Raw genomic sequence first — 23,169 nt, forward strand, 5'->3', positions numbered from 1 at the left:
GAATAGCTCCAAGAGATATTTCTGCTTTTTGTCTCATAACTGGTCAAGAGACATTTTTTTTTGTCTCGTAACCGGTTAGGAGATATTTTTTAATTTTGTCTCCCACGAACAGAAACATAAAGGAGTAGAAGAGAAAGAGAGAATCACACCCAGAAGTATCCTAGTTCAGCTGCTAAGTGCAATGCAGCCTATATCCAGTCTCCATCACAACAGTGATAGAATTTCACTATAATCAAACTGATTACAGACACCAATTCTTCCCTAGGAACTACCCTTTCCTATCCGGGACAAGTCCAGAATCTATCCCCAAAACTGAACTTGATTTAGTCATCTACTAAGCTTTCAACTGCAAAGTGTTAACCCAACTTGCAAGGAAACAAGTCCAGATTCTACCCCAACCCGAACTTGACTAGACCTCAATCTAGCTTTCAACCGTAAAGTGCTAACCCAACTTGTAAGGAAATCCCCTCAGGATCATGACAACAAAACAGAAATACAACAAAGAATTTCTGAGATAATAATGGCTTTTTCTTTAAATCTCTACATTTTTCCACTCATTGGCTTTTTCCTACAAAACCTCACATTTTGCCTTTTACCAATTTAACACAGACAGACTCACTGAGAAAAAGAAATATTCAACGAAAACCATGAAGGAGAAGAATAAATAGCTCAAAGAGCTATGGGAACCCGAACGTGTGCTCTCACTCCTTGTCTCAAGCCTTAGCCGTTCACCCTTATTATAGAAGGGGAAGCTTCCAAGGTTGAAACGGTTCAACCGAGCCAACTTCTTCTTCTTTAACTTCAAAACCGGTTTGGACAGAGAGAAGAGAGAGGGAACCGAAAGCTAAAACCAACATGCAATTACCTCTCTCTCATCCCTTTTCTTCAAACTCCATCAATCTGAGCCTTCCATCTTGACTTGGTCCCCAAGAAGGATTTCTGACCCTTGATGAACGCTTGATCCTTGACAGCTCCTCCTGCTCCACTTTTGCTTCCTCCTCCACGTAGCTACAGTAGCTACCTTCTGTGATGGATGACCACAAAGTAGAGACGAGCCATACTCCAGGGATCTTCTTCTCTGACCGAAATGGATTGCTTCCATTTCTAGGTATGGAGATCTTGAGACTTCCTCACCACATCTTACCTTTAGTGGTAAGGATCTCAGCCACACCATGCTGTAAATCTTCTTTTTGCAAGGGCCATCATCACATTGGCCTCTTGCTTGTTCATAGCTTCTCTACTTCTACCTCTGATAACTTCTTCCATTTTCTTTCCTGTGACATGACCGAAGAAGAGAAAGAAGAGAGAGAATAATGGAGAAAAACTTTCAATGTAATTGATGAATGAAGTTAAAATGAATTAATTTTCCACTCCCCATGCTTAGTAACATGTGAAAATTAAATGCCATCAAATCAATTACATTTTTTCTTTCTTGTTACCAATGCATGCATTGAATCCATTTAATCAAATTTTGAATTCCATAACCCATTAGAGATGGGAATGGTAACCGTGAAAAACATGCAATCAATTTAATTAAAATTTGGATTCCACCAAAGTGAATTGGTAACCAAAACATGCTTCAACAAAATTGGGCCCCTTTGTTTTTGTGATCAACGTATGGTATCCTTGGGTCATTTTCTTCTTTATTTGTTTTATCAATATGGGCTTATCTTCATTTCAAATTTCAGCCACTTTATGTTTGAATTGATTTTGCACAAAGCTAAAATAATTCTTTGACCAAAGTGGGCTGCTATATCTTTTTGACCCATTAGGAAATTAATTTCTTCCTCCTGCACACTAATAAACATATCAAACAAACCATTGGAAGCATTAAATAAGACACTTAATTTTAATAATTTTTTAATTTATATTTTAATAATGTTTGATCACCATTTCAGTTTTCCAAACTCAATAATCTCCCCCTTGATGACAAACATTATTAAACTGAATTGAAAGAGTTAGAATAGATAACTTCCCTTTGAAGATTTGCCAAAATCTCCCCCTTTCTTTTGTTCAATGTGCTTCCCCTTAATGTGTACCTGATTAACAAAATATTCAAGAAGGTCATCACCTGTGTACAAGCTCTAAAGAGTTCCAAGAAGATAAAGATTTCAAAATATGGAACCTTTAATACCGAGCCATTATTTTCACAACTTGATCCAGACAGCACATATATGTATACTTGAGCAAATAAATTATTCAAAATATAATCAGAGTTCAAGTTAAAATTCTCTAACACAAAGTGCTCAAAACAATGAGTCAAAACAGAGCACAAATATTAAATAGAGCACAAATAAGAAACAGAATGCTCATGTCAAAACAGGCAGCAAAGAAACAATTTCAATTCAGTAATTCAAACCTTCTTTCATTTTTCTCCCCTTTTTATCATCAAGGAGGGACACATCACATGTCAAAAATTTACAAGGCTCTTATTAATTCACAAAAAATCATCAGCCAGCCTTGAAACAAGTATGAATCAGAGCTGAACTAAAAGTAAATTAAATACTATTTATTCACAAGCTCAGATGCTAAGCTATAAATAATATTCACAACCAGATCAAACTGCAGATTTTTAAACACAAATTTAAATAATAAATAGCAGTAAATTCAAGTTATAAACAGCAAGTTCAAACATTATCATAGATAAAAACAAACAACAGCCTTTCAATTTATTTTTCTTTCTCCCCCTGCATGGAAAAATAGTTTACCATATATGCAAAAAGTGTAGAGCAGGTAAAAAAAGTAAAAGCCAGGTTATAGTCACCCAACAGAGTTCAACAACTGAAATCCAAAAATAGAACAAAAATAATGATAAACCAATGTTTTAGAAACAGTTTTTCAGTAGCAACATTGATAAACCATTATTTTATGGTTTATATTGTGTTTAATTGTGTGGTTTTATCAAATCTTTACCCACTTATTCATTAAATAAGCATGCATTTATAAGTCCTTCCTAAAAAGGCTTTATGGTTGAAAACTTGCTTCCTAGAGACTTTTAATTTTGTATTTTAATTCTCCTTTATTCCATTCGATGCTGTGATCTGTGTGTTAAGTGTTTCAGGCTTTATAGGGCATGAACGACTTGGAGATTAGAAAGAAGCTTACAAAAATGGAAGGAACACAAGAAATTAAGGAGATAACCAGCGAGAAGTGACGCGGACGCATGGCTCACGCGACCGCGCGGATTGGAAAATGCACAAGTGACGTGAAGGCGTGGACGACGCGCACGCGTGGCAAGGCAAAACGCTGGATGACGCGAACGCCTGAATGACGCGATCGCGTGACATGCGCGATCTGCAGAATCTGCAGAATTCACTGGGGGCGATTTTGGGCCCTGTTTTGACCCAGTTTTCGGCCCAGAAAAGCAGATTAGAGCCAGGGAATATGCAAAGACGAAGAGACAACATTCATTCCACATAATTTTAGTTTTAGATATGATTTTTCCTCTCCTCTATGTTTTCTCTCTACACATTCATAGTTCTTAGGATTTTGATTTTATTGCTTTTTGGATTGGGACATTGAGAAGAGTTATTACCTCCGCCAAGACTTCATTATTCTAGTTTATTTTTTTTACTTGTCTCTTACTCTTCCATGTCTTCAATTTACTCAGAATTATTATTGGATTATTTTTAGAATTTATTAATACAAGGATTATTTTTATTTTTAATTGATCTTTTAATTATTATTTATCATGTCTTTCAGTATTTCTCTTTCTTATTTTGTGAAATTTACATTCATAATGAGCGAGTAGTTCCATAACTTGATTGGGAGATGATTGAAAGGAAACCTTGAGTTGGATTACTCAAAAGAAAAATTGTAATTGGGTTCATTGTTGGATCGCCCTCTAGTCATTGACACTAGTCCTTCCCAAGGGAGAGGATTAGAACTTGTGACTAGAAATAGCTTTCTAACTTGCTTGACTTTCCTTTACCTAGTAAAGGGTAACTAAGCAGAACAACCTTCAATTATCATTTTAATCTTGAGAGAACTCCATCAAGGATAGGGCTTCCAACTTATCTACTCCCAGTCAAGGTTTTTATTTAAATTACATAAAATCTCTAATTTAATTTCTTGTTTATCAACTCAACCATTTTTAGAAAACATCTGATTAATAAAATAGCACATCTTTCTGCAACTCGTTGGGAGACAACCTGGGATTCATACTCCCAGTATTTTAATTTTAATTTTGTGACAAACCCTTCTAAATTGATAAGTGGATTTTCGGCTGGTTAAGAACTGTACATGCAACGTATCTCTTATAACAATTTCTTAACTCGCCGATTTTTGCCACTTCAATTTTTGGCGCCGTTGCCGGGGAGTTGCAATAGAGTGCTAAGTTATTGATTGAAATTTATTTATTTTCATTTTATTTTATTTTTGCTACTATGAGCTACATGTTTCTTTCGTTAAATGACGCGTTCACTTCCTGATCCAAGCTTGCCAGTATTTGATCCTGAGATTGAAAGAACTATCTTACGAATAAGGCAAGCTTGGTGTCGGTTAGTCCTCTCCGAGGGCGAATCTGAAACATCACTTGAGGAAGAAACAAGCTCCCTTTCTTCTGATTCGGTTGATTTACGTGTAGGTGACATGGCAGCACCTAGGAGAATTACTATCCAGGAGGCTGGAGCCCCTGATTTTACAATGCAACCGTTTCAAGCGCATCACCCAGCAGTGGCTACAGACTTAGAAATAAAGACTGCACTGCTCAATTTGATGCCCAAGTTTCATGGCTTACCTGCTCAAGAGCCTATCAAGCACCTGAGAGATTTCCAAGCAGCCTGTTCTACTGTCAGGCATGATGGTGCAGATGAAACTTCTATTCTGTTGAAAGCCTTCCCATTCTCTCTTGAAGGAAAGGCGAGAGAGTGGTACTACACTCAACCCGCAGCAACTGTTTCTGACTGGGATACGCTTAGAAGAGAATTTTTAGAAAAATTCTTTCCAGCTGAAGTTACTGATAAACTGAGGAAAGACATTTTCATGATTGTTCAGGACGAGTCCGAGACTCTCTATGAATACTGGGAGCGCTTCAACAACCTTCTGGAAGCATGCCCCCACCATATGATTGACAAGATAGTGTTGCTCGGCTACGTCACACAGGGCATGAGGCCCCAAGATAAGACCACATTGGAAAGCGCTAGCAATGGGTCTATGAAAAAGTACAAGATCACTGATGAGGCATGATAATTGATCAGTGACTTAGCTGAATCTACTCGGAATCACAGGCAGAAACAAGGCCGTTCAAAAGCTGTTGCAGAAGTATCCTCTAACAGAGAGACTACTGCTCTAACTCAGAGTATCTGTGAAATGACCAATTTACTGAAGCAGATGCAATTGAATCAACAACAAGTTCAGCAAGCTCAACCTTCTCCACCACAGCAAAGCCAACAGTTAGTCACACAGAGAGTGTGCGGAATCTTTGCTGATTATAGCCATTATACTGATGAATATCCGCAGCTCCAGCAAGAAGACAACACTGTGGTAGCCACTCATAACTTCTATGACCGTCCCAATCAAGGATACAATCAGGGTGGTAGCTACAACCATGGAAGGCAGGACAATTCCAACCAAGGTTGGAAAGATAATTCTAACCAGGGCTGGAGGGACAGCAATAACAGAGGAGGCAGAGACAATCAAGAAAATCAGAGGTGGAATAATAACAACAACAGGCAGCAGAACCAGAATCAGCCTTACAGTGCACCTCACCTGAGGCAATTCTAAGATCACAGCACAACCAACAACAGACCTCTCAGATCACTTGTCCTTCTTCATCTTCTAATGATGAGTTACTACAATCTATTGATCGGAGACAACAGGCCATGGAAAACAACCTTACTTCTACTCTAAATGGTCTGAACTCTACCTTGCAAGATCTTGTCTCACAGATTGGATCAATGAATAACTCCAATAACCAGCCTTTAAGCTCCAGTAGAATCTCCTCTCAACCATTACCCAATCCAAAGGGTGGCATTAATGCCATCACCCTAAGGTCTGGAACCACATTGCAAGAGAGGAATCAGGAGGAGCCAAGCCCACCAGAACACGCCTCAGCTGAAGAGGTAGTGGAAATAGAAGATGTTGAGGAGGAAGAGGACATACAGGACATGGCTGAAGAAGAAGAAGCTCAATCACAGGAAGAAGCACCAAAGGGCGCAGACACTTTAGAAAACGCCATTCCTATTCCATTTCCACAACTTGCAAGGAAGCCCAGGAAGCAGTTGGAACCTGATCCCAAAATGGTAGAAATATTCAAATAGGTTGAGGTAACTGTTTCCCTTTTTGATGTTATTTAACAGGTACCTAAATACACAAAGTTTCTAAAAGATTTATGTATACATAAAGACAAAATTAATGAATTAGAAACTATTCCTTTAGGTAGTTCTATATCTGCTTTAATGGGAGGTATACCTGAAAAGTGTAGTGATCCAGGTCCATGTATGGTTAATTGTACTATTGGTGGTGTGGTATTTTTTGACTACATGTGTGATTTAGGAGCATGTGTAAGTATAATGCCTTTGTCTATATATGATATTTTGAGGCTCCCTCCCTTAAAAAGGTCGGCAGTTCATTTTGTGTTAGCAGATAAAAGCATTATTACAGTGGTTGGAGTTGCTGAAGATGTATTAGTGGGCATTAAGGGGCTCACATTCCCCATTGATTTTTATATCCTGGAGATGCCCTAAAATGACTCAGAGAAGCCATCATCAATCCTACTCGGAAGACCATTCATGAAGACCTCGAAGTTCAAATTGGATGCTTTTTCAGGAACATACTCTTTTGAAATAGACGGCCGAGTAGTAAGCTTCAATCTGAATGGAGTTATGAAGCACCTTCCGGAAAATTATTCTATCCTCCAGTGTGACATCATAGATGAGTAGCCTTAAAAAAACTCAGATGCCAAAGAAAAACAAAATCTATAATAAGTATAAGCAATATACACAATCAGACTAAAATGCATAATCATAGCTGCGTGAAATAATAGTGTAAAACAAAAAAAATTGCAGCCAGTCTCAAGTATCATAAGTTCAATATGCAATCCACAAGTGCAAAATAGGTATGGGTGTTAGTGTCAACATAAGTTGTAAAATGTATCATCAAAAAATAGATTATAAGAAAACAACTGCATTAAATTGGACTAGACATCAGATCCCTCATCTTCGGTTGTAAGAGGATCTTCCTTTTCTTTCAAAAATGTGTCCTTGGCTACCTTTGTGCCCTTTTTCTTTTTTTTTTCTTTACAGCATTACTACCCTTAAGATAGAAAATTCTGTCTTGGGTTTCATTACTCAGATCGACACCAAAATACTCAAAAACGCACGTTAAAAACATTCTATATATAAGAAAAATAGGAGTAGCGGAGAAAATGAGAAGGTATCATAATAAATGCTTTAAATGTTCAAAATTATTTTGAAAACACAAACTAATTCAATAAAATGAGATTTAAAGAATTTTGAATTTTAAAAACAATACAGGCAGTTTTGAAATGACAAATCAAATAAAGGATTGAAAAGATTTTGAAACTGATTTGACTTGAAAAATAATGAATGTAAATACTCTCATTTTTTGTGTATGTGATCAAAACAAGTAATGAGGCCCACTACATAAAACAAAACAAATTTCTCTTAGGTTTAGTGGTGGTTTTAAGGAAACACATTTGACCACTAAAGATTTTGTTCAAATCTAAATTCATTTAAAATTATCAACATATAGTCTGAACTTCATGGAACCTAGAGGGAGTCATCATCTGCCCAGATTTGTCTCCTTGTAACCTGGGAGACAAAAACAACCAGAAAGATCTTTAAGCATATTTTATTTAAAAAAAAACTCAACAATGAACAGTCTCTAGAGTAGTTCTCAATTTCAAAAAATTGAATATCAATTGTTCCCTTTAGCACATGTTCTTTTATGGAATGAAATCTTACTTTAATGTGCTTAGTTCTTGAGTGTAAAACATGATTTTTCAAAAAGATTTATTGCACTCAAGTTGTCACAAAACATAGGGATACTATTGACTTGCAATTTGTAATGTGCAAAATGTATTTTAAACCAAGTCAATTGAGAACAAGAGGAAGTTGAGAATTCGGCCTTAGCCGTTGACAGAACAACAGTAGCTTGCTTCTTGCTTGTCCAAACATGGATTTTCTACGACAACAACAAATTTTTGAAATGTTGCTCCTATTCACACGATCTCAACAAGATCTTAAATTGGACCAGTTCTTCCTCCTTTGCTTTTATTCAAGAGGGATCTTCAATGATGAATTCATGTGGATAGTTCTTTAAGAACTTCCATTCTCTTGACTTTTGTGAGGTGATCTCAGGTTGAGTATGAACTCTGTGTCAGGAAGAGACAAAACAGAATCATCTCCTAGATTCTGGTTTGCAGACTTGTGAATAGCATCTTCCATTGAAGGTTCAGATTTGTCTTTTTCTTGAATTCTTCTGAATTTTGTGCAATCTTAGTTCCTGCATCAATTTTTTCAACAACATTTGAAATAGAGTTAGAATCATAAGGAAATGGTATGTATGAACTTTCCGATTATTCCATGTTTCTTGATGTAAACTCATAAGCTTTACTAGTGGTTGAATATCCAACAAAGATACCTTCATAAGATTTTTGGATCAAATTTTCTAAAAATATCTTTAGTGTTTAACACAAAGTATTTGCATCCAAAAGTATGAAAGTACTTAAGATTGGGTGGTACTCCTTTTCAAAACTCATATGGTGTTTTCTTTAAAATTTTTCTAATGATGATTTGGTTTAAAATACAGCTTCAATCCAAAAGAATTTTGGAATTTCATTTTCACCAAAACATAGCCCTAGTAATTTCTTGAAGGCCTCTATTTCTCCTTTCAACAACTCTATTTTATTGAGGTATGTTAGGACATGAAAAATTATATGAACTACCAAATTCATCAAAGTGTTGTTTTTCAAACTCATTTTCATGATCACTTCTTAAGAAAACAATTTTCATTTTGAATCTTTTTACATAGTGTTAAAAAAACAAGAAAGACATCATTCTTATGAGCTAAGAAAAAGAATCCATCCAAACTTAGTATAGTCATCAGACACCACTAAGCTATACTGCTTACCACCAAGAGTTTGAGTCCTTGTAGGACCAAAAAGATCAATATGTAACATTTCCAAAATTCTTTTGGTTGAGATGTCATCATTGGGTTTGAAAAATTTTTTTTTTTGTTTATTTACCCAATTGACAAGCATCACAAGTGATGTCACTGTCAAATTTTATTTTTAGGAAGATATCTAACTAAATTATTTTTCACAAGCTTAAAAACTAGAAACATGCTTGTATGTTCTATTTTCTTATGCCATAACTATTTCTCAGATTCTATGGAAATAAAATAAGCTACATTTTGTTCTTTTAGATCCTCTAAGGTTAGTCCATACACATTATCGCATCTTATAACTTCAAACAAAATTTCACTAGATTTTTCACACACAACCAAGCATTTCAATTTCTTGAAAAAAGTCAAACAACATAAATCACACAATTGGCTCATGCCTAGAAGATTGTGTTTCAACCAATCAACTCAAAATACAACATTAATGAAAATTGAGAAATTCTTACCAACCTTACTTACGGCCACAATTTTTTATTTACCATTGTCACCGAAAGTCACAAAGCTTCCATTAAATTCATCAAAGAAAGTGGGCTTTTCGGTCATGTGCCTAGAGCATCTTCTATTCAAGTATCACATGTCTTTCTTCTTCTTGGATGCTAAGCAAAACTGCACAAATCTTTTAAGTGACCTTAGGTATCCAAAATAATTTGGATCCTTTGAAGTTAACCCTTCTTGGTTGCCCAAGAGCATTAAAATCACAAACAACCTTGTATGTTTTATTTCCTACTCTTCTTTTGTCAATAAAGCATTAAGAAGAAGAGTGACCAGATTTATTGTAATTAAAACAGTAATTTGTGTGAGCATGTTGCTGAAAATACTTTAAGATATGATGCTGATGGTGATCAAAAAATTTGAATTTTCTGGTATTTGAAAGGGTGCATTTCTTTTGAAAGATCCATCTCTAACATTAGTACCTCATTTTGCCAGAAACCTTGAACCAGAATTTCTTGACACAGATGGGTATCTAGAACGTGAGGCTCTTTTGTGAAAGAAAAATTTTCTAAAAATGTCCTCATTGTTAGAGATGTAACCCAGAACAGAGTTTATTTGAAGCAGGTTCAGGTTTTAAATAAGATGCATTCTTATAAAAAATATGGCTTTTCAAAATCAGCATCAATGTTAGATGAATATTCAAGATCAGATTTATCAAAAGATAATTTTATTTTTGAAGATGATGCTGTGAATTTGCAAGTGATTTTTTTTTAATTGCATCATTTTTCATTACATACCCTAAACCTGATTTTTCAAACAAAGTTCTTTGATTAGCAAGTAATTTGTTTAAGTTGTTTGAGTTATGTGCAAATTTTGCTAAATCATGATTCAAACTTTTGATCATTTAATCTTTTATTTTCAGCAACAGATTTTTGAGAGAGATCAATAATGCGCTTTCCATTGAACATTTTCATATTTAAAAAAATCTATTTTCTTTAATGAAATCAAAAGCACATTTGGTCTCCTTCACTCTTTTCTTTCAAAAAATTATTTTCAGCATTCAAAACTTCATTTTCAGATTTATATTTGTTGTATTTATTCAGCAATGTTTCAGAAAGGTGAGAGAGATCATCAATAGTCACATGCAAATCATCAAGAGATAAGTCATATAAATTTACCTCTTCTTGTTGATCTTCATCAGTTATGAAACAGATTTGTGCTCTATCTTCGGAGTCTTCTTCCTTATCTGAGTCAATCTTGAGATCCTCCCAAGAAGCCATAAGTCATTTTCTTTTTGGTTCCTTTGAGTTGCCACATCTGCTTCTTCTTTTGAGTTTCATCATCCTTCTAAGTTTCCTAGCAAAACATGCAAACTCGTAATCTTATAAACAGTCACTGGATTCATCATCTAATAATTTAGTGCAAGATTTAAGAGCCACTCTCCCCTCTCCTCTTTTTTTTTGTATCATCATTTTTTTTTTCATATGCTAGTAACTTTTCTCTCAACTCATTACAGGTTATTTCACTTTTCACTCTCTTGTCAAGCTTCTCAAGATTTTCCTCACTAGCATCTGTTCGGAATAAGTAATCCCCATAGCATCCAAGCTATTAATGATGATAAAGAATCATGTCATCAATTGATTCTCCTTCCTTCATAGAGAACATCTCATACTCTCTGCTCAGCATGTCACTTCTGATTTTTTTTTATGATGCCCTCAGGTGTGACTTGAAACTTTGTCCCAGATTTTCTTTGCTGTTTTGCATCTTGAATCCTTCTGGTATTCCTTGAAGTTGATTACACAGTTCAGTATGTTGACAACATTGCCATTTAGTTTTCCTTTCCTTTTGTCATCTTCATTCAATTCTGCTTCGGCTTTGGGAGAGACAATACCACCAGCGCCATCCTTTGTAGGGACTTGAGGATCATTTCTGATTATCTTCCACATGCTGTAATCCACTGATTGAGAAAAGATCTTCATTCTTTCTCTCTTTTTTTTTTGAAGAATGGAGATCTGTTGTTGGACTGTCCTTCTGTCAGAATATAAGCCACTGTGTTTGAACCCATGTAGTTCTTCATCAGAATCTTTTTGATTCGTTCGAACACTAGGGAGACCGAGCTTAAGCACTTCCGAGCGGGTTAACACCGAAGAGGAAGAGCTTTACGTCGGCCGGAAGTCAAACACCGCGGCGGGAATACCTGCACAAGATACTCCGACGCTCAAGTCAGTAATAATTCTCAGTGAGTGAGTTAAGAGTAAAGAGTAGAAGAGTGAGAGTGATAGAACCTGAGGCCTAGCCAAGCATATTAGCTAGGTTTTATAGAAGTTGTCTTCTGCCCGTTAGTGGATAAGTCCTAGTTTATAGGTTAGTTGAGATATTCTGTTTTGGTGCTATAAACTAGTTGAGCACGTTTCCTATTTTCAGTTGAGTGATGCTGTTTCGGTCCTGATCACGTGCCGAGATTTTCGGACGGCTGATTCGGGACCGAGCTTTATGATGCACGTGTCTTTTTATTTGAATAGGTGAGGCCGAGCTTATCTGCTTTTGTTCCGAGCTTGTTTAACGTGACGTCAGCCTCGGATATTTGTGTGCCGAGTATTTCGGGCGACCGAGGATACAGGTAACGTATCATAGCCCCCAAGCTTGCCTTGGTTTGGACAAGACTAAGGCGAGCTTTGTATACTTCGGATGGCAAAATCCTCGGTCGCTTGGTTTATTATGTGTGCTCCTTACAGCCCCCGAGCTTGTCTTAGTTTTGGCGCATTGGTGTTTTGAAATGGTTTGTGGCATTTATTGCCTGCGTTGTTCTTCGTGTGGTAATGAATGATTGATTTGATTGCATTGTAAGTTTCGAGGAGCCCCTGACCGTTTGATCTGCTGAGCGTTGATCGTGGGCTTTCTAAGGGTGTAGATCAGAGGGAAACGTTTCATATGTAACTTCCTTTCCACTATGTAATAAACGTGCTTCCCTTCCCTAATATTTTTCCTTTTTGTGCTGGGTGCTTCTGCGTTTTCGGAGAAAATGAGTAAGAAAGGTGAGTGTTGATTCATCTTCTTGCTGCTTCTCTCTTCTTCTCTCACTTTTGATTTTCTGCTCCCTATTCTTATGGAAGTTAAAATGTCTAATGAGGGTGAGGGGGGTTTATATAGTTGGGTTGATTCTAGGGTTAAGGAGTATATGTCTCAGTTCAGTGATAAAGAGTCTGTTGATATGCTGGGTTCGAATGTTTGGGTTAGGAGTGGTAGTGATATAAGGATAGAGATACTTCCCTGTGGTGTTGATGACCGGATTTTTCATTCTCGTGATGATTGGGCTTACTTTTATATGTACAGCTGCCTTTTTACTGAATTGGGAGTTAGGGTCCCTTTTACTGATTTTGAATGTGGTGTACTTTATTGGTTGAATTGTGCTCCGAGTCAACTTCACCCAAACTCCTGGGGGTTCGTTAGGGCTTTTGAGGTGTTGATGGAATTCCTTGAGCAGGCGCCCTCTCTTCGGTTGTTTTTCTCCTTGTTTCAAGCTAAAGGGGTTAACGGAGGTCTCTGGGTTAATCTAAGTAGTTACCCCCGTCGCGCTATTTTTGGCCTCTACAAGTCTTCTTTTAAGGACTTTAAAACCATGTATGTTAAAGTGAGGAGTGTACCCGAGGAGTTTCCTTTTTATTTAACTGAGTTTCTTGTTGAGAAGTTCCCTTTGTCTTGGTGTTCCGAGCCTGTGCAAGCTTTAGACGTGGATGATAGGTCGGTTGATGATCAACTTGTGATGGAGTTTCTGTTTGAGAAGTTGGGCCCAAAGGGGTTGCTATCTGTGTCCAAATTGTTAAAATGGAATTCTGATAGAGAGGCGGTTCTGAGATATCTAGGTAAATTAGTTGTTTTTTGCTTAGTTTGTTGTTTTGTTCTTGTCTGTACTTACCTTGTTGGCTTTTTGGTGCAGGTGAGAAGGTGCCTACGATTACTACTGCTGGCTTGAAATCATTCTTCAATCAGCGGAAGAAGGCTGAGAAGGAGAGCTCGGCTACTAATGCTGATAAAGGCCCTGTGATTCAGTCCGAGGCTGCTCTTAAGTCTAAACGAAAGAGGGGTTTTGCAAAAGAAAAAATTGCTGAGGCTTTCTTGAAGGAAGGGGAGTCTTCTGTGGAGCTTCAGCGAGTGGAATCTGCTTATGAGTCTCAAAAAAGACTGCATGGCTATTCGGAAAATGTTCATTGTCGTTCATTATGGGGAAAATTGTATCCTTTTTCTGTCATGGCTGATGAGCTTTGTTGCTTCCCGGATGATATGAAGATGATCGAGGATGTCGGCCATGTAGGAGTGAGCCGTTTTATGCAGGTGAGGGTTGTATTTTGTCTTGGTGTGCGTTTGTTATATTGTGTTTGATGTTCTTTGTTTTTGTTCTAGGTGATTGGTGCACGTATGGTAGCTGTTGGTCGTGCTCAAGAGCTGGTTTTTGAGAGAGAACACAAGTCTGCTCTGGATGTTGCTGAGCTGTCTTCAGCTTTGGAGAAGAAGGAGAAAGCTATTACGGAATTGTCCTCCTCATTAAAGTTGAAAGAGTCCGAGCTTGCTGAGGAAAAACGTCTTCACCTCTCTTGTGTAGAGGAGATGAAGACTGTTCAGGCTGACAATGATCGCTTGGGGTCAAGGGTGAAGGAGTTGCAGACTGAGGTTTATGAGTCGTATGCACAAGGCTTTGAGTGCGCTGTTTCTCAAGTGCGGGTGTTGTTTCCTGGATCGGATGCGGACATGCTTGATGCAACTAAAGTGGTTGTGAACGGGCGGCTTGTGGATGATGGTGCTGCTGCTTCAGATGATAGCGGGGAGTCTAGTATTGGCGATAAGGCAGACTAGGCTTTTAGTATTTGATCTTGTTTATTTTGTATATTTGTAGCATGCTTGAAACTTGTGGTTGTTTTATCTTGAACTATGTTTTCGAATATTTGGCGATAACATTTTGGGTACCGAGTATGTGATTCGGTTGCGATACTTTTGTTTTCCGAGCATATAGCTCGGCTTGATGATGACTTATCTTATAAACTTTGATTTTTCGGATAAACTTATGATTGTGTGTTGGAAGTAATCGTATATATGTATCGAAGGTGGCCAAAGCCATTCTCTGTTTAAGTGAATTTGTTGGAAATGAGAGTAGATGTTCTAATGTAGAACTTGTATTTTTAAATGGAAGCGCATTAGGATTTGTTTAAGTGACTTGATGATATTGTTTGTTTGTACTTCCTCCGAGCAGTATGTTCGGCATGCGCATGTTGTTTTCCGAGTATGAAGCTCGGATCAGTTTAATTAGATAAACTTTGACTTATTCTTATGCTGGTAGTTTTCTGAGGAATATGCTCGGCTCGTGATGTTTAGGGTTCCGAGGATTATGCTCGGCTAGTTTGAAGTGTTTTCTAATTGAAATGTATGTTAACTGTCGAAATGAAAACATTAAGTTGTATGTGTACAAGGATTTGTTGCGTCCGTCCTCGTTAAAACCCTTTCCGAGTAAAACCCTTGTGTTTTGGGAAAAAACCGTCGGAGGGAAAAAGAGTACCATCATTCGCTTATTACACAGGCTATGTCACGATTGATATTCCCTTAGAGAGGAGACGTTCCATGTTCCCGAAAGTTGCTCTCCTCTAAGGGTTTCTAATTTGTAAGCCCCCTTTCCAAGGTTTTGGAGAACTCGGAAAGGACCTTCCCAATTCGCCGCTAATTTGCCATGTGCTGGTGGTTTCCGTGCATCTTCTGTTCGTCTGAGTACAAGGTCTCCATTGTTGAAAGACCTGTGGACTACTCTTTTGTGGTGTCTTTGCTCTAGGTATCGTTTTCTGGCTCGCTGCTTTATGGCGGAGATATCTCTGTCTTCTTCTAGGAGGTCCAGGTCAGCTGACCGAGCTTGTTGATTGTTTGGTTGATTATAGAGTTTGGTCCTTAACGTTGGGACGCTGACCTCTACTGGAATGAGCGCTTCTGCGCCATATACCAATTTGAAGGGAGTTTCCCCTGTGGCAGATTGGATGCTGGTGTTGTAGCTCCATAGAATTTCTGGAATGAGGTCAGCCCACTCCCCTTTAGCTTCGCCGAGTTTTTTCTTTAATCCCTGCAAGATAATTCTGTTAGCTGATTCAACTTGTCTGTTAGTTTGCGGGTGCTCTACTGAGCTGAAGTGATGTTTGATGTTAAAATTTGTCAGAAAAGTGGCGAGCTTATGATCTGTAAATTATCTCCCGTTGTCCGAGATTATCTCTCGTGGGATACCATATCTGCATATGATATTTTTCCATATAAAGGATCGCACTTTTTCTGCTGTTATGTGTGCTAGTGGTTGTGCTTCTATCCACTTAGAGAAATAGTCAATTGACACTAAGAGGAACTTTACCTGGCCTGGCGCTTTCGGAAAGGGTCCGAGGATATCTAATCCCCACCTATCGAAAGGCCAGCTTACCTCTATGGTATGGAGCTCCTCGGCCGGAGTCTCTGAGAGGGTGGCGTGCTTTTGACAATTATCACATGCTTTGACCTTTGTGATGCAGTCCTGTTTTATCGTCGGCCAATAGTAACCTGTTCGCAAGATCTTTGCTGCTAGTGCTCGGCCGCCAATATGGTTGCCACAGACTCCTTCATGTGTTTCAGCCATAACCTCCTCGGCTTCCTCTTTGCTGATGCACTTGAGCAGTGGTTGTGAATGTCCTCGCCTGTATAGGGTGTTTCCGAGCACTGTATAGAAGCTTGCTCTTCTTCGGAAGAGTGGCAAGTTTGGTTCGTTATTTGGTATGGTGCCTGTGTTTATATAATTGAGGAAAGGTATTCGCCAATCTGGGACCTGTGTAATACTCAAAATTGTATCCTGCTCAAAACTTGGTTTGTCGAGTGTTAGTTGGGACAGTGCCGATGTGTTTTCGGCTTGCCGAGTTGTGGCTAACTTAGATAACACATCGGCCCTGGTGTTTTGTTCTCGGTTTACATGGATAATATCAAATTCTTTAAATTTTGAAATTAGATCCTTTGTTACGAGCCAATATTTCTCTAACAAAGGATCTTTTACCTGGAATTCGCCCTTTATTTGATGTACCACTAATGAAGAGTCGCAGTAGGCTGTTATCCGAGGTATTTGTAGTCGTAAGGTGAGCTTTAGTCCAGCGAGTAGGGCTTCGTACTCCGCCTGATTGTTGCTTGCGTTGAAGCGGAACTGCAGTGATTGCTCGGCCACCACTTTGTTTCCTTCCTTGAGTAGTATCCCCGCTCCACTGCCTTCCTTGTTGGATGCTCCATCTACATGTATGCTCCACCTGACCTCTGTGTTATGTGTGTCATTGGTCATTTCTGATATGAAGTCGGCTAGCACCTGTGACTTCAGTGTTTTTCTTGATTCGTATTGAATGTCGAACTCGGAGAGCTTGACCGACCATTTTATTAATCTGCCGGCGAGCTCGGGTCTGGTTAGTATTTGTCTTAGCGGTTGGTCTGTTCGCACTATGATTGTGTGACTTTGGCAGTAGTGCCGTAATCTTCTTGCTGTGGTGATTAGTGCCAGCGCCAGTTGTTCTATCTTCGGGTACCTTGTTTCTGTTGGTTGTAGTACCCTACTGATGAAGTATACCGGGCTTTGCTTTTTTCCTGTTTCTGTTACTAAGACCGAGCTTATAGCATGGTTAGATATTGATAGGTATAAATATAGTGGCTTACCTGTCTCTGGCCTTTGGAGGATTGGTGGTGATGTGAGGTGTTGTTTAAGTTCGGTAAAAGCATTCTCACATTCGTCAGTCCAGGTGAATTTTCTGCCTTTAGAAAATGTCTGGAAAAAGTTATAAGATCGGCTTGCTACTGCTGGTAGGAAGCGTGATAGAGCAGCTATTCTTCCTGCAAGTTGTTGGACTTCCTTTACCGTTTTTGGGCTTGTCATGTTCAGTATGGCTTTGCATTTTTCTGGGTTGGCCTCGATGCCTCGAGATGTCAACATGAACCCGAGGAACTTCCCTCCTTGTACTCCGAACGCGTATTTGTCTGGATTGAGTCTCATGTTATATGCTCGGAGTTGTTTGAAGATTTCTACTAGGTCGTCACAGTGTGACCCCTGCATAGGTGTTTTTGCTACCATGTCGTCTACATAGACCTCCATATTGCGGCCTATCTGCTGTTGGAATACTTTGTCCATCAGCCTTTGGTATGTTGCACCTGCATTCTTTAGGCCAAAGGGCATTACCTTGTAACAAAAGTTCCCATGCTCTGTTATAAAAGCTGTTTTGCTTTGGTCTTCTGGGTGCATTAGAATCTGGTTATAGCCAGAGTATGCATCCATAAAACTCAAAGCTTTGAAACCAGAGGCGTTATCAACTAATTTATCAATGCAAGGCAATGGGTATGCATCTTTAGGGCAAGCTTTATTTAAATTTGTAAAGTCGACGCACATGCGCCATTTACCTGAGCTCTTCCTTACCATTACCACGTTGGACAACCATGTGGTGAAGCGAATTTCTCTGATGAAACCTGCATTGAGGAGCTTCTGAGTTTCTTCGAGTGCTGCTTGTTTTTTCTCTTCTCCGAGGGTCCTTTTCTTCTATGCAACTGGTCGGATTGTTTTGTCGATTGCTAGCTTGTGGCAGATGACTTCTGGGTTGATTCCGGGCATGTCATCTGGTGTCCATGCAAAAAGGTCGGCGTTCTGGCGCAGTATGTGAATGAGTCTTGCTCGGTCTGCCCCTTCTAATGCCTCTCCGACATATGTGCATTGTTTGTCGTCTGCTGTTAGTGTTATTTGTTGAAGATTGTCCATTGGCCGAGGTCTTTCGCCGAGGTCTTCTCTCGGGTCTAGATCGCCTAGTGTTGCTGTGGTGGCGGACGTGTGGATTGCTTGAACCTGGGACCGAGCTTCCTGTTTTGTTTGTATTGATTTTAGGCCAGCATTATAGCATTGCCGAGCTTCTTGATGGTCGGCATGCACCGTAGCGATCTTGTTTCCCTGCACTGGAAACTTGACACACAAATGTAATGTGGACACCACTGCCCTGAATACATTCAGGGCGGGTCTCCCAAGTATAATATTGTAAGGGTTGTAACAGTTTACTATTAGGTATTGAATATCGATTGACTTTGACATAGGGATTTCTCCCATTGTGGTCTTTAGCCATATGTGTCCCATGATGGGGACTCTCTCTCCGGAGAACCCAATTAGCTCTCCGGAGGAGGGTTGTATTAATTTTTCTGATAATTTCATCTTTGTAAAAGTAGAGTAAAATAAAACATCTGCACTACTACCTGGATCTAACAATGTCTTTCTTACCAACAGTTCTCCGACCTGGATTGAAATTACCACGGGATCGTCGAGGTTAGGGCTTGCCGATTTGAAGTCTGCTTGGTTGAAGGATATTGTGACATCTGGTTCTTTGTCCTTCTTTGGTTGTATAGTTCCTTCGATTGCCAGCATTGCTCTATAGCTTCGCTTCCTGGCCGAGCTTGTTTCTCCTCCACCTGCGAATCCCCCTAATATATGGTTGATGACTCCTCTTGGTGGATCAGGAGTCGTCCTCTCTTTTTTGTCGTCGGCCATTGGTTGTTTATGTTCTACCCTGTCCGAGTTTCCTCCTCTGCCTTTCCGGGTCTCGACGTATTTGTCCAGGAGCCCTTGGCGTGCTAGCCTTTCTAGGAGGTCCTTTGCAACGATGCAGTCATCCGTAGTATGACCGAACTTCTGGTGGAAAGCACAATGCTTCGTCTTGTCCACGAACCTTTGATCATGGTAGTTCCCTGCTCGGGCTGGTGGTTTTATGATTTTGGCGTTGAGGATTTCTCTGATGATGTTCTCTCTTCTAGTGTTGAATCTGGTGTATGTGTTGTACTTGGACGCGGGCTTAGAAGGTTTCTTAGTGTCCCTGTTGCTTGGCGATCTGAAAGTCCTTTCTTCGTCTCTCCGATGTGGTTGTTTGTCTGGCTTTTGGGCTTCTCGGAGTTCTTCGATCTCCATTTGACCTGCCGCCCTTTCTCGGAATTCCTCTAGCGTCTTCGGCTTTGTTATGGCAATGGTCTCCCGAAATTTTCCAGGCCTGAGGCCGGCCTTGAGAGCGTGCAGGTGAACGGCCGGGTCCAAGTCTTGGATTTCCATAGTGGCGTCCGCGAATCTGGTCATGTAGTCTTTCAGGCTCTCGTGCTGACCTTGTTTGATGGTGCCGAGGTAGTCCGAGCCATGAACATAGATTCTTGATGCAGCAAAGTAATCAATGAATGATCTGGCGAGGTCTTCAAAGGATGAGATCGAACCTGCAGAAAGTTTAGAAAACCATAGCAACGCAGCACCATCTAGGTACGTGGGGAATGCTCGGCAGAGGACGGGCTCATTGTTAGGGCCGTTGAAAAACATCTTTGATTGGAACTTCTTCACATGGGCCCGAGGGTCGCCGAACCCCTTGTACGGTTCTAGCGCGGTGGGCAGCGTGAAGTTTTTCGGCATCTGGTAGTTTGTGATTTCCTCGGAGAAAGGGTTGTCAAGGGTGAACTTCTCCTTTGGCGGGATGACGTTTAAAGGGTCCGCCGCACTTTGAGCCGAGCCTTTGGAGTTTTCTCCATTGTTTTGTGTTGAGAGCTCAGCTATCCTCCGTACCTCCGTCTAAAGCTCGGCGATCTGAGCCAGGAGGTCATCCTGTGAGAGTTGTGGATTTTCCTTGTCAGCCATGTCCGAGGATCGGGAATCCTGCAAAACAAAATAGAAGACTAGACGAAGGAAAAAATGGGGTTAGATGTACTCCGGGCCCCACGGTGGGCGCCAAGTGATTCGTTCGAACACTGGGGAGGCCGAGCTTAAGCACTTCCGAGCGGGTTAACACCGAAGAGGAAGAGCTTTACGTCGGCCGGAAGTCAAACACTGCGGCGGGAATACCTGCACAAGATACTCCGACGCTCAAGTCAGTAATAATTCTCAGTGAGTGAGTTAAGAGTAAAGAGTAGAAGAGTGAGAGTGATAGAACCTGAGGCCTAGCCAAGCATATTAGCTAGGTTTTATAGAAGTTGTCTTCTGCCCGTTAGTGGATAAGTCCTAGTTTATAGGTTAGTTATGATATTCTGTTTTGGTGCTATAAACTATCTAGGCACGTTTCTTATTTTTAATTGGGTGATGCTGCTTCGGTCCTGATCACGTGCCGAGATTTTCGGACGGCTGATACGGGACCGAGCTTTATGATGCACGTGTCTTTTTATTTGAATAGGTGAGGCCGAGCTTATCTGCTTTTGTTCCGAGCTTGTTTAACGTGACGTCAGCCTCGGATATTTGTGTGCCGAGTATTTCGGGCGACCGAGGATACAGGTAACGTATCACTTTTCCTCCAAGCTGTGAAGCTTGATCTCTTTGAGACCAAGCTCTGATACCAATTGATGGTTATCAGTGGCTAAGAGAAGGGGGGTTGAATCTTAGCCATCTTTTTGCTGAATGTTACTTTCTACTTTTTAGAATAGCTCCAGGAGATATTTTTTCTTTTTGTCTCATAACTGGTCAAGAGACATTTTCTTTTTGTCTCGTAACCGGTTAGGACATATTTTTTAATTTTGTCTCCCACGAACAGAAACAGTAAAGGAGTAGAAGAGAAAGAGAGATTCACACCCAGAAGTATCCTGGTTCAGCTGCTAAGTGTAATGCAGCCTACATCCAGTCTCCATCACAACAGTGACAGAATTTCACTATAATCAAACTGATTATAGACACCAATTCTTCCCTAAGAACTACCCTTTCCTATCCGGGACAAGTCCAGAATCTATCTCCAAAACTGAACTTGATTTAGTCATCTACTAAGCTTTCAACTGCAAAGTGTTAACCCAACTTGCAAGGAAACAAGTCCAGATTCTACCCCAACCCGAACTTGACTAGACCTCAATCTAGCTTTCAACCGCAAAGTGCTAACCCAACTTGTAAGGGAATCCCCTCAGGATCATGACAACAAAACAGAAATACAACAAAGAATTTCTGAGATAATAATGTCTTTTCTTTAACTCTCTACCTTTTTTCACTCATTGGCTTTTTCTTACAAAATCTCACATTTTGCCTTTTACCAATTTAACACAGACAGACTCACTGAGAAAAAGAAATATTCAACGAAAACCATGAAGGAGAAGAATAAACAGCTCAAAGAGCTATGGGAACCCAAACGTGTGCTCTCACTCCTTATCTCAAGCCTTGGCCGTTCACCCTTATTATAGAAGGGGAAGCTTCCAAGGTTGAAACGGTTCAACCGAGCCAACTTCTTCTTCTTCAACTTCAAAATCGGTTCGAACAGAGAGAAGAGAGAGGGAACCGAAAGCTAAAACCAACATGCAATTACCTCTCTCTCATCCCTTTTCTTCAAGCTCCATCAATCTGAGCCTTCCATCTTGACTTGGTCCCCAAGAAGGATTTCTGACCCTTGATGAACGCTTGATCCTTGACAGCTTCTCCTGCTCCACTTTTGCTTCCTCCTCCACGTAGTTACACTAGCTACCTTCTGTGATGGATGGCCACAAAGTAGAGACGAGCCATACCCCAGGAATCTTCTTCTCTGACCAAAATGGATTGCTTCCATTTCTAGGTATGGAGATCTTGAGACTTTCTCACCACATCTTACCTTTAGCGGTAAGGATCTCAGCCACACCATGCTGTAGATCTTCTTTTTGCAAGGGCCATCATCACCTTGGCCTCTTGCTTGTTCATAGCTTCTCTGTTTCTACCTTTGATAACTTCTTCCATTTTCTTTCCTGTGACATGACCGAAGAAGAGAAATAAGAGAGAGAATGAAGAAAAGCTTTCAATGTAATTGATGAATGAAATTAAAATGAATTAATTTTCCACTCCCCATGCTTAGTAACGTGTGAAAATTAAATGCCATCAAATCAATTACATTTTCTCTTTCCTGTTATCAATGCATGCATTAAATCCATTTAATCAAATTTTGAATTCCATAACCCATTGGAGATGAGAATGGTAACCGTGGAAAGCATGCAATCAATTTAATTAAAATTTGGATTCCACCAAAGTGAATTGGTAACCAAAACATGCTTCAACAAAATTGGGCCCCTTTTGTTTTTGTGATCAATGTATGGTATCCTTGGGCCATTTCTTTCTTTATTTGTTTTATCAATATGGGCTTATCTTCATTTCAAATTTCAGCCACTTTATGTTCGAATTGATTTTGCACAAAGCTAAAATAATTTTTTGACCAAAGTGGGCTGCTATATTTTTTTGACCCATTAGGAAATTAATTTCTTCCTCCTGCACACTAATAAACATATCAAACAAACCATTGGAAGCATTAAATAAGACACTTAATTTTAATAATTTTTTAATTTATATTTTAATAATATTTGATCACCATTTCAGTTTTTCAAACTCAACAAATACACTATTAGTGTAAAATAGTTTTACACATTCATCCAATTACATATAGTCACATTAATAAAAATAATTACCTTTCACATCTATCGCGTGAACCATTATTCAAAAAACAGATGTGATTGTACGACTATAAAAATGCTTTACACATTTAGTGACATAACTTTAAAAAAAATTTGGAGGACAAAAACTTGTAAAATAAAAATTATATAATAATATTTATATAAAATTAAAATTTATAAATATAATTA

The 23,169-nt window shown here is 39.3% G+C and overlaps 2 protein-coding genes across 2 annotated transcripts; both read right to left on the bottom strand.

Annotated features, from left to right (window-relative positions):
• On the bottom strand, nt 15,152-17,692 carry LOC107640375. The gene is made up of 2 exons (XM_016343899.1): nt 16,019-17,692; nt 15,152-15,673 (listed from the first exon to the last, which is right to left on the bottom strand). Exons 1-2 carry the CDS (start codon nt 17,690-17,692, stop codon nt 15,152-15,154), a joined length of 2,196 nt encoding a protein of 731 aa, XP_016199385.1.
• LOC107640376 lies at nt 18,131-20,017 on the bottom strand. Its single transcript, XM_016343900.1, has one exon. The coding sequence runs from the start codon at nt 20,015-20,017 to the stop codon at nt 18,131-18,133; it is 1,887 nt and encodes a 628-aa protein (XP_016199386.1).

The sequence above is a fragment of the Arachis ipaensis genome, chromosome B05 (assembly GCF_000816755.2).
Source record: "Arachis ipaensis cultivar K30076 chromosome B05, Araip1.1, whole genome shotgun sequence".
Lineage (NCBI taxonomy): Eukaryota > Viridiplantae > Streptophyta > Magnoliopsida > Fabales > Fabaceae > Arachis > Arachis ipaensis.